This window comes from Megalops cyprinoides, chromosome 13, assembly GCF_013368585.1.
Source record: "Megalops cyprinoides isolate fMegCyp1 chromosome 13, fMegCyp1.pri, whole genome shotgun sequence".
Classification (NCBI taxonomy): Eukaryota; Metazoa; Chordata; class Actinopteri; order Elopiformes; family Megalopidae; genus Megalops; species Megalops cyprinoides.
The window spans coordinates 2,986,410-3,001,622 of NC_050595.1; the positions used below are offsets into that span (position 1 = coordinate 2,986,410).

Consider the following 15,213-nt stretch of genomic DNA (forward strand, 5'->3'; position numbering starts at 1 on the left):
AAAAAAAAAAGTAACAGGAAGCTGGCCCGTCTCTTCATAAAAAATCGTCCTGCGTGACTTCTGTCCGCCGTGCCCTCGCCCAGACAGCAGCAGAACAAATGCTCTACTTTTTCACTCCTCTCCAATAAGAAGGCTTTCAGTCATTCTTCACCCCCCCCACCCCTAACGCCCCCCCCCCCCCGCCACGAGAGTGTCCATTAGGCAAAAGCATTTTGATAAAGTAAAGCCCCGGCGAACGTATGGAAAAAAAAAAAAAAAAAGAATGAAAGCACTCAGTCTGCCAACTTCAGATTGACCATTAAAGCTATTGATGAATGCGGCTGTCAGGAGGGAGACAATTAAATCAAATATGAGACAAAGTCGTTTTGACGGGTCGTTTTGATGGAGCAAACCATTCTTCCGTCTCCCGATTAGACCAGAGGTTCTTTTTTTCTTTCCATGCGAGCTCTCCCTGTGCATGTCAGCATGGGCTCAGTGTTGCTGTGTGAGTAAATAACCCACAGTATAGCTGCAGCCATTACCGCGCGCTCAGAAACATTTCAGACAAACAGATTTCTGCCCATGGGGAATACATCTGTACGTTCAAGAGGCCTCCCTGATCACCACAGACCCAAGATTTTAATCTTCTTCAGAGGGCCTGGTCACACAGCCCTGAGCTAAATTTGATTTCATGCTGAACCGATACATTAAAACTAACCAAAAATCAGATGCTGAAACAACCGTTTCAGTCCAAAGGAGAAGAACGCCCTTAAAGCATTTGATAAATTAATCCTGTTTGGCTCCTGTCATTTTCTTTTTGTGAATTCAGTTTTGACTATTTTGCCTTCAGTTCTCAAATCTCTAGCACCCCTTTCCCACTGCGGAGCTGGAACCAGGTCGGCTCATCACACCCCTGTTTCCCCACTGTAGAGCTGGAACCAGGCTGGTTGGCTTAGTTCTGGTTCTGGGTGATTTTCCAGTGTTTATTTATTTTTTTTTGTGCTGACCCATGCCAGGTCAGCCCACCACTGGCTCTGGCCTTTTACAACTGAGCTGTGGGTGGAGTCAGCCGCAGTGTAACTTTGGTGCTTACGCCAAAGCTCGAACGCAACAGCATGAGGACACAGGCACTGAGCGGGGACCCAGAGCCCGTCCCGGCAAACCACCACAGAGACGCAACGCGGAAGGAAGACGGAGTCTCTTCCCCTTTTCTTGAGAACCCCGGTCTTGGCCAGTGCTCAGGCACTCATCTTGATCTGGGCAGATGTCAGCACTCAATGTGATATCACGGCCTACAGTTTCTCCTGCAGGTAACGCAATGGAAACGCAATCATGCTTAATCCGTGGCTACAATACAAAACGCGTAATTCACGCCTATCTGCAGCAGGGCTTTCCCTTACCTTTTTCATGAAAAAAACGTCAAACCAGCGAGAATCCCTGCAAGTATAATTATTATTATAATCTGTTCATTTTATAGTCTTATATACCGATACCCAGGCCTAACTTGAATTATCTAACCCCAAAACTCAACAGTCTTTCCCATACGCATTTCTGCAGAATCTGCAACAAGCATAGTTTTTTGAAGAAAGGGGGGAAAAACAGTAGTTTATGAGCCATTATGCAGTAAACCGTTTAGTCATTTGAGGTCAAAGCTGCTATTTTCTCTGTATTTTAACGCGCAAAGCAGGAAAAACAAAAAAAAATTCAAAGTAAAAGAAAAAGAAGAAAAGACGCAATTAAGGCTATTTTAATGAGTAGTTACCGGGCCAGACATGACAACGCGGGGCTCGGGGTTGCCATGGGGAGTGATTTATTGATGTTTATCGGGAATGAATAGATCAAAGGCATGCCAGATGACAGGCGATCAATCAGCCGTCAAATCAAAGATGGCAAGTGTCCATGAACGCCCTGCCTAGCCCACGTACTCCCATTGTCGGCCGGGAATTAATCTTTAAGTCTTTCTTGAAACAGAGAAAATGAACCCAAGCGCCGAGGAAAAGTTGGTATTTTGTGATCAAATTTTAAAGCACAATGCCCTAAAACAGCGAGGGCGGGCATCAAAGACCTTCATGACAGTCAGCTGACATAAGAGCCCTTATTTTCCGCCGCTTCTTCACAGATCTCGAGTTAATATACGAACCTAAAAGGGGAGAGCAGGCCGAAAGGGGGGAGGAGGGAGATGCGGGGGTAGTTAGCGAAAAGGAAGAGCATTATGGAAACCGAAGTTTACTTTACAGCGTCGGATATCTCTAGAAATGCGCTAGCAATTAATTCTCTGAAGTACATTCCCCTCGCGATTGTTGTGAGAGCGGCATTAAACGACCTCAGTGTTGTCTTCGCCGAACTTCCATGAATCGAGACTAAAAAAAATAAAACCAGAAGCTAATGATAGCTGTACTCAGCAAGCTAACAAAAGTCAACCATCAGACGTCCGTAAGATCCCCTCACTTACAAGCTTAGTAAACGTTAAATAAGCTGGTAATAGACTAACGCATCACTGTCGTAGGAAAGAATGTATAGCCTGCAGTTAATAACATTCCCACCTGAACGGGAAATACACTAACGTACACAAATGCTGGCATCTAAGCAGCATCTGGAAGAATATCGGAATCGCTGTTCGCCGCAAAGTAAAAGAGAGAGAGAGGGGGAAGACGTGAAATATCTCTGCGTACCTGCTGAGCGCCGAGGCGCTTGCTGTTTCCTCCGCGGCATGTTCGTTTTGGGATCTCCGAAGAGTTTCTTCTTGCCTCAGAGATTCCGAGCAGATACGCTCTCCTTTGATCGCGGCGCTTTCATACACGACACCTGGGGCGCTTTGAGAAGGCAGACATAGATAGGCAGTTTTCAAACAAAAAGTCCGTCTGAAGAGAAAGGCAAGATCTTCCGAAAGGCGTTATTTCTCCCCCTTTCTCGACTTGGATATCACAGTGGACCAGCGGTACGGCGGAAAAACCCTCCTCAATGCGATCCGCACTCCGCGTTGGGAGCTGCAACAGGCAAGCTTAGAGGAAAACGAGACGATCGCGTCACTCAAAGTCTGCAAACGGGGAAACATCAAGCGCTGTCACATTAACTCCTTGCAGGTCGAGCGTTTAGGTGGCAGTGTCACATGAGCATCACGCTTTTTTCCTCCTACTGCAGGCTACCGCCGTCGTTCAATCTCTGCTATTGCTCCAACTGCTTGTGGTCCCCTTCGTATAAAAAATAACTGATGTGACGAAGGGTTTAGAATCTTGTTTAAAAAGGGAAATTATGAAAACCTAGCCACGTTTGAGACAAACGGAGAACATGACGATGGGTAGCTTTCCACTATTTTCCTGGAAAACATGTCAGTTTCATAAAAAGTGAAGAGGATCGCAAAAGCAGGATGAGCAACATGATACTTGCTTAATCGGAAGCCTACGTTAACCGTGTCATCCACGAAGAATTAGTTCCTTGAATTAACATACACAATTTTAAAAGATGGGCATGACTTGCCCGTTGCTAATAGCTACCAAAGCACTGTCTGAATTCGAGTGATTTCCAGGCAAATTGCACAGCACGAATATTACTTTCATTTCCAGAGAACAGATGCAGTCAATTTTGAAGCAAACGTACGGAACAGTCCCTCATACGTCGACCCCCAGGGCTATTTTGTCCAAACGTACTACACAATCCATCAAGAGCGGCTCCAATCGATGAGATGCGTGCTTGATTGGATGTCCCTTGTAGTAATAATGAATATCAGAATAAGGGGATGGACTCTTGCTGTTCTAGCTGTTGTGTGAACATGGATCAATAGCAACAGCCAAACATTTTCTTGGCTGTAAAAGCACCGTTCTCCCTTCCTAGCGGGGCTGATAGTGGGTATTTAAAACACCAGCAGCAAATCATCGGCGACTCCCTACAGCAAGATGCTCTCCACGCTTCAAAGGAAGCCAGACACAAATTCCGTAACAATTTCCCCCCCTTTTCCTCGAAAAAGAAGGGAAAACGAACGTCCTCACTTTTTGATGGTAAGGTAAAAATTCTGCTTACACCCCATCCTTCAAGAATCTGGATCGTTAATCAAAGCTAACAGATAATTATCTTCTGTTTTTCATTTTTCCCTTCCATATCAAGTTACAGGAAAACATAAATACTTTCCGAGGAAAGGCGGATAAGTTGTTTTAGAGCGCCTTTGCAGGGTGGGAAGCAGTAGCCGTCTATTGTTCGCTTCTGGAAATGCAACCGTAAGAACAGAAAACGCGAATAATTTCTCGCAAACAGGAAAAAGGGTAAGTTGTCATATTCCCCCTCTGCTGACAAAATGTGTTCAGTTCCATGTCATTGCCATGTCGGTGGCCTTTTCCTTCGGTGGTAACATATACCCGGTCACAGAAGGAAACAAATCCTGGATGACGAAGCGGATCCGTTCAGGGGGTAAAAACGGAGAATAGCCAGTCCGATCCGTGCCAAGCCTGTTCGGTGACGAGAGAGAACTCACTTCAGCGCTTTCGGTTTTGCCGTGTTTCGCCTCTCGTTCTGTTCGCGCTGCGGACCTAACGGCAGCGCATACCGTTAGATCCGCCCTTAACGTCTGTCTGTCTCATCATTGGCGAATCCATCAGTGTCGCACTCGCTGCATATTGCGAGAATACCTCCGACATCACAGACAGCCGGGGCACCGCGCGAAATTGCTCGAATCCTTAACTTCTCTGAAAGCGTGGCAGACCGATGCAGAAAACGGAATTGGGGCGCACAATCGACAAGGGACTTTCACTTCTAAGATATAAAAACAAACGGCATTAGACGACACAGATTTCACACAATTATTACATAAAGGGTTTCCTTGACGGACAGGTTATGGTGGACATTCACGAATCGAATGAGACCCCAAATCTTTACCAAGTTACAGAATTTCTTTACCGCCTTTGCTTATCTGGAAAGTAAAACATGTTTCCTAAATTTGCTGTTTTCCTCGGAATCGCATTCAATGAATACAACTCAGTAATGGTCAATATTTTAAGGAAATGTTTTTTCCTCGTATAAATTCTCACCGTTTGGATTAGTTCATACCTAGAAACAGAAAACAAAAAGCGTGTGTTGTACGGTTATTATTTTATTATTTGCTCTGTCAGTTCGATTTGTCGTTGTACAAACCTAAGCAGAGACTAACAATATTGTAGTCTATTCTTGTGAGGTAGTTGTATTGTGTAAAGTCATACACGTTTCAAAAGTAGCATGTCTATTTGCAGTTTACTGGGGGAGAAATCCACCCACTCTGAAAGTAGGGGGGAAATTGCAGAGGGCACAGAAAATGCTTAGCACAGAGTAGCCTGCTAGCTGGAAATAATATTGCACCTGATAAATGAACCTTTTTTGAAGTTGAGTAACCACCTGCCACCCGTTCCCTCGGAAGTATTGTTCCTTTTACGGTTCGGAGTCCTGCTAACATGTACACTCTGTTTAGCCTTGAAATAAAATACAATGGCACACTCGAACGGTTGTTTTTCATTTTATAGACCAATTTAGAAAGGCATAACTAACACTAATCAGTGACTAACCATGGACGTTATGGGAAAGAATTAAGTAATACTTATCAGAAATAATTTGACTTGTGTTCTGTTCGCCGTTAGGCTATATGTTCTAATTGTTGTCAGTGTTTCATTTTTCAAACGGACACCGGTAACATGAACATCAGTATGTCAATGGATTGCAAATCTGTATGAAAAGTAATTATTTAGTTTATATTTAATATCGGAGCATTTTATACTTTGCTTATAAACACTCCCAATTATACATTTGATCCGAGGCTTTCAAACAACTGAAGCAATTGCTCCTCTTTCGACTGCACTTGCGTGTGAAAACATTTTGATTTTATACAGAGTTTGTAGGGTTGGATATATATGTTTATGTATATGTATGCTTATCATACACAATGAGAACATACTATGGCTCATTCAGCTACCAACTGAAAAAAAAAAGAAATGCTCTCTTTTTTTAAGATGGCGTGCGTTCGTGCAGATTCAGCAACTCAAACGTTCGTGTAAATTTTTCTTTAAAGTTTGACCACACTATTACTTTTTACACACTATTCTAACGCTTATTCGAAGGTTACTGAAAACGGAATTCTGCGAGTTTTAGATTGCATTGCATTAAATGTATGTGACCGCAGGTTCTCGGATTTCGGTTAAAAATCATGCGCACAATATGCTAGGGGTAATCTGTGTAACATCACACAGCAAAAAGAAGAAGAGGGAGAAGGACAGCCAAAACCATCTACAGTATAATACAACACTCGGATATTCATTCTGCAATAGGGGTATGAATGCACAACGACCCCGAGATGAAGAGAATATGTGCACTTTTAAGTGTAAAGGTTCTGGTGTGTTATAACTTTTAAGTGGACAAGACAAAGACGCTACAAAACAGCAGAAGGTCGCACGTAGCAGTAAAATAATACAAAGCAACTTCAGTGACCGTGTACAGTTTCTTTGTGATTTGACATTCAATCTCAGTCTACATGAGTTTTCTGAAATAAATGCAGGCTACTGTGTAGCAGCCAGACCATTTAGAAAAGCTGCCGTAGACAGTTTGTGTTTCCTGGAAATACAGACGAATACAATTGTATTTCTGTGTTGTGTTATGTGTGTTGTTCCTGACCTTAACACGTTTTGAGAAATTGAGATCAGCCCGCTAAATGGTGCACGGTGTATGCTGTACAAGTCGTCGACATAGCTCTCGTAGCATGTTTTTTTTTTCTTTTTCCAAGTTTTAAAAGTTAATACAGGTCAGTAGTTTCACTAGTAGAACCCATTGGTAGGTTCAGAGAACGAACAATCCTACCTGTTCCATATTTTAACTACAGAAGAAATGACTCTGATAATGCACTCATCAATCTATAGTCATCCGGTGAATTTATAGTGATATATATAATACTTAACCAAGTTGTTGTTGTTATTATTATTATTATTATTATTATTATTATTATTATTATTATTATACATGGGGTGAGTTCAGAGCTGCAGAACTCTTAAAGACCCTTTTAAGTTTTACAGTTTGTCGACCAACTCTTGAAGCTGATTTTCACTTGGCTCTAACTCTCCTAAACCTACGTATTTACCGGAAATTAAAGTTACATTGTTGTGGTGCATTGTAATAGTTCTATTCTAGGAACATTTACCGCCTTGCCACAGTGGTACCCAATCATTTAAATGGAGAAGTACTTTCTGTTTTTCGTTTTTAGTTCGAGAAAAATAAAACAAGAGGAAAATATCATGCATAAAATTTGTAATTGATCATTTCTGGCTCATTTATCAGTTATAAGAGCTGTATAATACCAATATATGATATATGCAATTAAGCGAGGTATTCATCCCAATACGAAAAGTCCTGAGGACAGAATTTTTCAGTATTTCTCTTCTTGGGTTTTGTAAGGTTGTTTCTTATAGATCTGGGGTTGCAGCGCACAAAATGGGAGAAACAGCGTAAATTTATAGGCTACCTTTACCAAAATGTATGAATAGTATTAATATTGTCAGAAAAATAAATTTCTAAACTCAGCCAACCAGTCAGTCCCACGCTTCCACAAAGACTGGACGGTTCTCGCGCCGTTCTGAAAGGAAAACATAAAATATAGTATTCATCTTTTCAAGTTTATGAAACACTGCATACAGGAATTTCGTCTTCCTTTGTGTGCTTATTAATATCGGGGCATAAAACGTATTTAATGAAGTCGACAACAGATGCCACGTGCGTATTATACCGATTAGTCAAGAAGCAATTGGAAGGTAATTCACTAATTGTAACACGCTGATTAGACGGCAACAGTAAAATATTAACAAAATCACTGCGTTAAATCAGAGGAAATTAGATCACATTGCCAGCCTCTAGTTGTATTGTACACAATTCTTTCATACAACAATTTTCTGTTAGCACGTTCTTTGCTGATAATTAATGTTATTCTAAAATAATTCACTCGCTTTTGATTTAACAATAACAGGTCCATCCAATAGTCACATATTTGACAATCAAACCGCAGTTGCCAACGACAGGACCCAGAATGAAAGGACACATACGTTATTAACTTGAAGGTTTAACCTAGATCCTTAATTAACTGGAATTCACTGCGGTTGAAAATTTCCATTTATTTTAGGCGTTTCTGCTACAATTTAGAAACTTGCCAACAGTCTTGCTGCAATTAGAGGTGCTAATTATCTTGTACACCTGTTGTGACGGTTTAGAGTTAGGTATAAAACGCTTGCCAACAGAAAGCGTTTCTTTCACTGTAGACCTCAGTATGTCGAAACGGCATTTGAAAAACTCGTTAGGTGAGGTTTCGTGAACATTGTCACAATGTAGGATATTAGTTAATCAATAGTTGCTTTACGTTTATAATACCAGAATTCCTCAAAGTGTCCGTCGAGGGAGTTTTACAATGAAACAACTCTCGATATCCAATGAAACGTTTACATCTGGTAATGGACGGAAAGCCAATGAGCCATCCACGTGCGTTAATAATTAGGTCCACTTTTGTAAAAAGATTATGCAATCAATTGCTCAGGATCGATAGATTAGTACTTTGTGCGTTGTCTAGGTGCAGCACTTTACACGCGCTCAGACACCTTTGCGCAAAAAGTTCCTACACGTATTCAAAATAAAAAGGGAAAGAGCTAAAAGTCAGTTTCTTTTTTTTTACGAGGCTGATTTTTGGGAACAAATGCACAAGCGTTTATTTTACTGGACTATAATTTGGTAGCTTTCATTGGTTGAGCCTTATACTGACAGGACAGACACTTCACGTGAATACTTTTTGTTGAGAATAGAATAGTCTTTTATAATCTTCCTGCTCCGCACAATCTTTACGCGCAAGTGGACAAGAACGAGAAATGTGTTTCACGTTGTTTTGCGGGGAGCCCTAACTGCCACTGCATTGCTAATTAACTGGATAACAGTAACGCGGACGGTAGACGATTAACTGGGCAGCAATCCTTAATTACGCTACACGATGTCACTGTCTGCCCGGCTACCTCATTTTCCTTTGTAAAAACGCACAACCCTTTTGTCAGCGGTTCCTTCTTTTGTTATTCAGACAATGCGATATCACAAACATGCACACGGTTCACGCGCGTCTAAGGAGACGACAGCACACTGCTCCCCAGGAAAGGATCAGTGGCCCCTCGGTATCGTTTTCAAGGCCGCCTTACTTTTCCCGCATTTCCTTCGCTCAATTAAGTTCAACGGAATATTTTTTTTCTCGACGAAAAGATGCACCCTGCTTCTGCTGTGCATTTTAAGGTACTAGATTTAAAAAGACAAGTGCGTCATCAGTTTGCGCAACATGTGTTCAGTGAAGTCTGCAGGTCGTCCGACTTCGTGCAATTAGGTAGCCTACTGTGTTGGTCTGTTTAAAATGTCGAAATCAAACAATAGCGACGTGTTAATAGCATAGCACGTTAATAAAACACGGCAGTTTGAAAACGGTAGCTTAAAGAGATATATGACGGTCCTAACCCCTGCCTCATTAGGTTGCATTGTTCATTGAGTGTAAATGCCAGGATATAATACAAAACACAGTAGTCTTGCAGGTATATTGTTGCCATCGGTCAGTTTGCTCAAGGTAAAGAAATTCAGACCATTGCCGGAATTAAAATACATATTAAGCACTTATATTTGCCCTCCATCCTGCAAGCAAGAACGACTGCACGCGTTGTAAAGAAAAGGCACTCAATACAAATCTTGCTTGGCGAGCAAGTCACATATTAGCAAGAGAAGAAAGGCAGCTCTGCGGCGTCTTTGCTACAACATAACATACCGTATCTGCATATAACACACGAAATGCTTCCGTGAAGTTTATTTCTCCCGCTGCTGGAGATAACCTTTACGTGCAAAAGACGTTAACAACTGAGTAACTGTCGCTACTGTGGCCGTCTCTCCCCGGGGAAAATTGAAATAGACTCCAGCGCCGGCGACGGGGTCAGGCGCACCGCGCGAGGGCCGCGCCGGTCCTGTGATAACGACAGCCTGGGACCCGGAGTCAGCTTCTACGGAAGTGTCTAACGCATTCTGCGGTTTGGAGTAAGAGATGTGATGCTGTGCTTCTCAGGAAAAAAGAAAGGTCGGGAGCGAGAGAGGTGGTGAATATTGGCCGGATGTATTCAATGCAAGGCCAGACGTTTTATAGGTGCCTGCGCCTGAACCACTGCTACCAGACACTACCAGAAAAAACACAATAGGCCTAAATATTAGACATATTGCTTGCGTTGCAGCAGTATGCCCGTACTCTATTTGTTGAGCAGAGGAGCATACATATTTACAAAGCACCGGTGTAGTGTGTGTGTGTGTTTTTTTTTTTTTTTTTTTTTTTTTTTTTTTTTTTAGGAACTGGCCTTCTATCCCTGAAAGTGTAGGTGTAATTTCCAGCTGGAGTTCCCATGTACTTGACCTGAATTGCCTCTGAATTGTCAGCTGTGTGAGTGGATATGGAAAAATGTACGCTATGTAAGTTGGCCTGGATACCGGATAAGGATGTCTGCTAAGCAAATAACAATAGCAGATAGATAGACAGATACGATTCTTATAATGCCAGCTCTGTGCATTGCACCATGCACACACACATACAGTGTTAACAAGGGGATGTGTGAAGCTACAGAATGTGTACAGCTACACAATCAATCTGATAGAGAGACAATGAGCTCCCTCAAAGATTCAACAAGTGCTGCTCGAGGAATCTAATCTAACACTGACTGCCAAGGACACAGGGTGTAACCCAGGGCATCCAAGTACAGGCTCTGTGTGTGCGCGTGTGTGTGCACATGTATGGGAGTGTGTGTGAGTGGTTGTGTGTGTGTGCACACGTGTGTGCATGTACATTCTCCTGCAGAGTGGGCAGCGAACCTCATGTCCCGGCTCCACAGGGGAGTGTGTGATCAGAGCTGTCCCTGATGCGCACAGCACTTCACTGTGTGGGATACTTGCTTCAAAATTAAAGCGTGATACACAGAGGTGAGGAAAGACAGGATAAAAGAATTGGCAGAGGTAAAAGAGGATCAGGGATCAGACCAGGCAAAACACAAGGCTGGCGTTTGCTGTGGCTGACTTACGCTATCACAGGCACCGCAAAGTGAATCTGTTAGCACACCCCGTTAGACATACTTATCCTGCAGGTGTTTTTTCCCTTTCCAGCTGTTGTAACAGTGGGGGTACTAGGCAGACAGAGTGAGGGAGATATGATTGATGATGATCATTTTTAATTTATTTTAGTGTCAGACACATAATGGTTCCCAGCCCGTATGGACATATGATACACTGTTTACAAATAGAATGATCAACACAAAATGCAGTATACAGATCATATCATATATATTACATAGAGTACATACATATGCAGATGTATGCAAGCACCTATAAAACACTTGCATTCATTGGCTTGCCATACATACATTCGCATACATACAGTACCTAAACACATGCTGATAGTGACAGCTGTATTAATCCCTGCTGGACTGTGCCTGAATGAATGTGTGCATGAATACATGCACACACACGCATGTGTAATACAACAAGGCAACAAGAATGTATGAAGTTGCGCATGTTACACATTTTAGCACTTGAACAACCTGGGAAGTAAGGTTCTCTCAACATTACCCTCTGACGTAACCAAGCAAACAGATTTTATAAGCCATAAAATCCACTTCGTCACTCTTTCCTGCTGTAAATGGAGGAGTGAACCGGGTCTGCTGTTTCGGAGAGGGGAGGTAAACACCCCCACGCCCACCCTGATTCACGGTCATGTACGGTAAAGAGGAACGCTTTTGGTTTGGGGGAACTTCCCCCGGCAGGCAGTTGTATCTGTAATGCCGTGGCTAACGAGCACCAGCTGTCACCACGGTTTCCGCTCTATAGCAGTGATTCATGTTACAGCCTCAGAGTGCCACTGCAAATATTTACCTCAGAGAGAAACAGGAAAACAGGAACAGGGCAGGGAGAAATGGCTGGCCATTTGGCAGATATGTAATACAAACCGTCAATAATGACACACCTCTCATATCAGGGTGACCCCTGACCCCCGGAGGCCTGTTTCAGAGTAAGAGTTCAGCTACCTTGAAAGACTTGCCCACGTTCATGTCATACTTTCTCAAACGTCTGTCACTGTATTCACAATACAGCTCTTGTAGAAAACAATTTAAATGTGCATATATGTGTGATCATTTCTCAAAGTATGAAGCTGAATTATGAGTTTACAGTCACTCTTTACATCGATGTGATCACACTTTCTTAATTTCCCAAGGTTCCAAGCCAGTAAAATCAATAATGAAAAACACATTTATTAGGGATTACGTATTTTTGTACATTTATGAACATACGTGAACTGAGGCAAAAACACAGTCTCGCAAGATTTATTGTGCTGGTTGCTCACAACCTCATAAATCCGCCTGACACATGGCTGTGTGTTTCACGGAATCTGCCGTGTTAATCAGAACAGCGTGAAACGCATCACACTGCCTCATGTGTTCCGTGCTTTGTGATGTCATCTCGGACTGAATCAGCACACGCTAACACGTGTGGTTCTCACATCGCCTGGTTCCTCGTGTCGACACAGCACTGACTAAACTTCAGGCATACATCTGAAAACTGAAGCACAGTAACTCTCACGCAGCTGGTAGAAGCTCCAGAAAGCTCCTCCCAGTTTCCGTCTACATTGCCTCTCACATTTCAGTACATAATTTCTTCACCTGCTCAGCTGGATTCATGTTTCCAGAGTGTCGTCCATAACTTGTGTGCATTATCCACTTGTAATACTGCTGGAAATGTATAGATCAGGCATGAAGGAGAGTTCTTCTTCATCAAAAAGCAGTGCTGTAATTTAGACACAAAAGCGTGATGTTGAAATGTGTCCCTGTTTTAATTCTGTACAAACAGAAGGCCAAACCACAGAAAGATTGAGTTCCAGTTTTACATGCGTTTGTCATCATTTCGGGATTGTAGAGGGACTTTCCTAAAAGGGATTGGAGGCGTGTATCCACTCCAGAGAGTGGCAGGGAAAGAATTTGAGACTTTGACAATCGGACAGTTTCCACAGATTTCTAGTGTGTCACGTATACTGTCTGAGTCCTGATTGAATTGATTTAAAAAAAAATCATTCCAAACAATAAAAATAAACATCAGTTACAAACACCCATACCTCTCTGCCCATATGGCTCCTTAGAGAAGAGACTGGTGAAAATTCAGTGTAACGGTTAGTGCCTCAAGCGATGTTGAAAATACGGTAGCCGTATGTTTTAGGCACATTTGATTTGGTGTGTTGCATGAGACACCATCATTACAACTTGTAGTTTTCCCTTGATCCTTGGCCGTTTGTGTCGGCCTTGGAAATTTGGGAGTGCATCTCTGAACAAAATGCATTGTGTATGCTCCATTGACGCTGTGCTGGAATTAATAATGGATTTTAATTAGCATAACCCTGCCTTATTAATTAAACCCCAAGTGTTAACGATGCGGCATTCCTCGGTTGGTCCTCCTACCCCATCGAGCACACAACTTGAAGTCAATTAGACCTGAACCTAGCCTCAGGGTCAGCTGCTCCCAGTGGGGCTTCCTAAGTGAGGAGGAGGGAGAGAGATTTGAGTGAGGAAGAGCGGTTGAGAGGATAAGTGGCTGAGAGAGAGGGATATAGGCAGTGTGTGTGTGTGTGTGTGTGTGTGTAAGGGAGAGAGTGAGAGAAGAAGAAAGGAAGGGAGAGAGAGGAATGTACAGCCTGTGGATCAGGCTTCGGTAACTAGCCTTGTAACTTGAAGGCCACAGGGTTTAACCTTGATTGTCGCAGCTGTCTTACCCTCAGTGGAGGTACTTAACCCGAAGCCGTAATAAAATCGATAATTTATTAAAAACCATCAGTTATGTAGGTCACTGTGGGTAAGTGCATCTGCTGGCAAATAAATACACGTGATGTGTACTTATGAAAAGCTGCCCTCAGGATAAAACACTCCCTCAGACTGACAATTACAGACACCAATCATGTAAGGCGCTGGCCTGTCTGGTCAGATGTGGAAAGCTGCTCTTTTTCAGCTGCGGTCGTCTCGACCATGACTGTTCTGTTACTTTGTGCCCCGCAGTTCCGGAATGACTTCCACGTGCTTATGAGAATGAGGAGATGAAGGGAGTGAGTCGAGAGTGGGAGGGGCAAGAAGACATTCCGTGTGGCTATTGTTGCATCATCAATTCCTTCCATATTACACAGGCACTGGTATAAAATGGTTCGAGAGCTGCCATTTGATTTTTGATTCTGATATTCATGTCAGGCACAACTTCCCGCCTCACTCTTTCTTCCCAACCACAAAATACTGCACCAGCCCCTACTGTCCTACATGTATTAGACATGCTTATAGGGTTTTAACATAAATATTTGCATTAATTACTTGTTTATTGCATGAGTGTGTTTTACTGAGGGCAATTTTGTGTGTCACACAAATCTCCCTGAAGTCTGTGATGGGTACAGGGCAGTTTCTGCGGATTTCTGCATTTGTGGGGATCTCATGCAAATGAGGAGGGTCTATTGTAATTGATTTTGAGCCTACACACCGCCCCTCAGTGAGTGTCAGAGATCGGGGGGGGGTGGGGTGGGGGAGATTCAGCGCGTGGTTCTTACCCCCCGGAGGAAAAATCGGAACCCTCTGACCGAGGTGCGCGAGCGAACTATTACGATGCGTTAATGTCAACATCCGCCGAAGCTGGGCTCGCTGATCGGACCCTTCGCCTGGCATTAGCTTGACCCCTGGCAGATTTAGACAAATGCACAGCTCTCTGTGAAGGCACATAAGCAGGCCTGCAGGCCCCTCTGTATCCTTTACAACCGAATAAACACTGAACGCAGCCACTGGATGATGTCATGCGAGCTGACACTGTTTCACGGAGGCCTGTATGTTATCTGTCTGCGTGCATTACAGGGGCTCCACCGTCTCCCTCTGTCACTGAGCACGCCCAGAGCTCTGCGGCACTCCGCGTTTTAAATCAGTTTCCATGTGTTTCGGAGGGCAGAGAGAAGAACGCGGTGATAGCCATCGAAATGTAGCTGAACGTGGATTTCATGGAATCTTTGTGATATGTTTTTCTTTGTTTGTTTTTGATGTTTTTCTTGGGGTTCACCTCCTTTATTGATTTGCTTTTGCTATTATTGATGATCGTGAAACTGTGATTAATGAATTGATATATGAAAGGAGGCTCATATGCAGTGTATTTAACACTGTAAAAAATGCAAGCACTGTAGTCTTTTTC

General features: G+C 43.0%; 1 protein-coding gene across 1 annotated transcript in view; it reads right to left on the bottom strand.

Moving 5' to 3' along the window:
• Positions 1-3,323, bottom strand: part of LOC118788422 (teashirt homolog 3-like) — a 35,638-nt gene extending 32,315 nt beyond the window's left edge. The window contains exon 1 of the mRNA XM_036544411.1: positions 2,652-3,323. Coding sequence (XP_036400304.1) covers positions 2,652-2,691 — 40 coding nt within the window. The 5' untranslated portion in view covers positions 2,692-3,323. The remainder of the gene's footprint in view (positions 1-2,651) is intronic.
• Between the last annotated feature and the right edge of the window lie 11,890 nt (positions 3,324-15,213).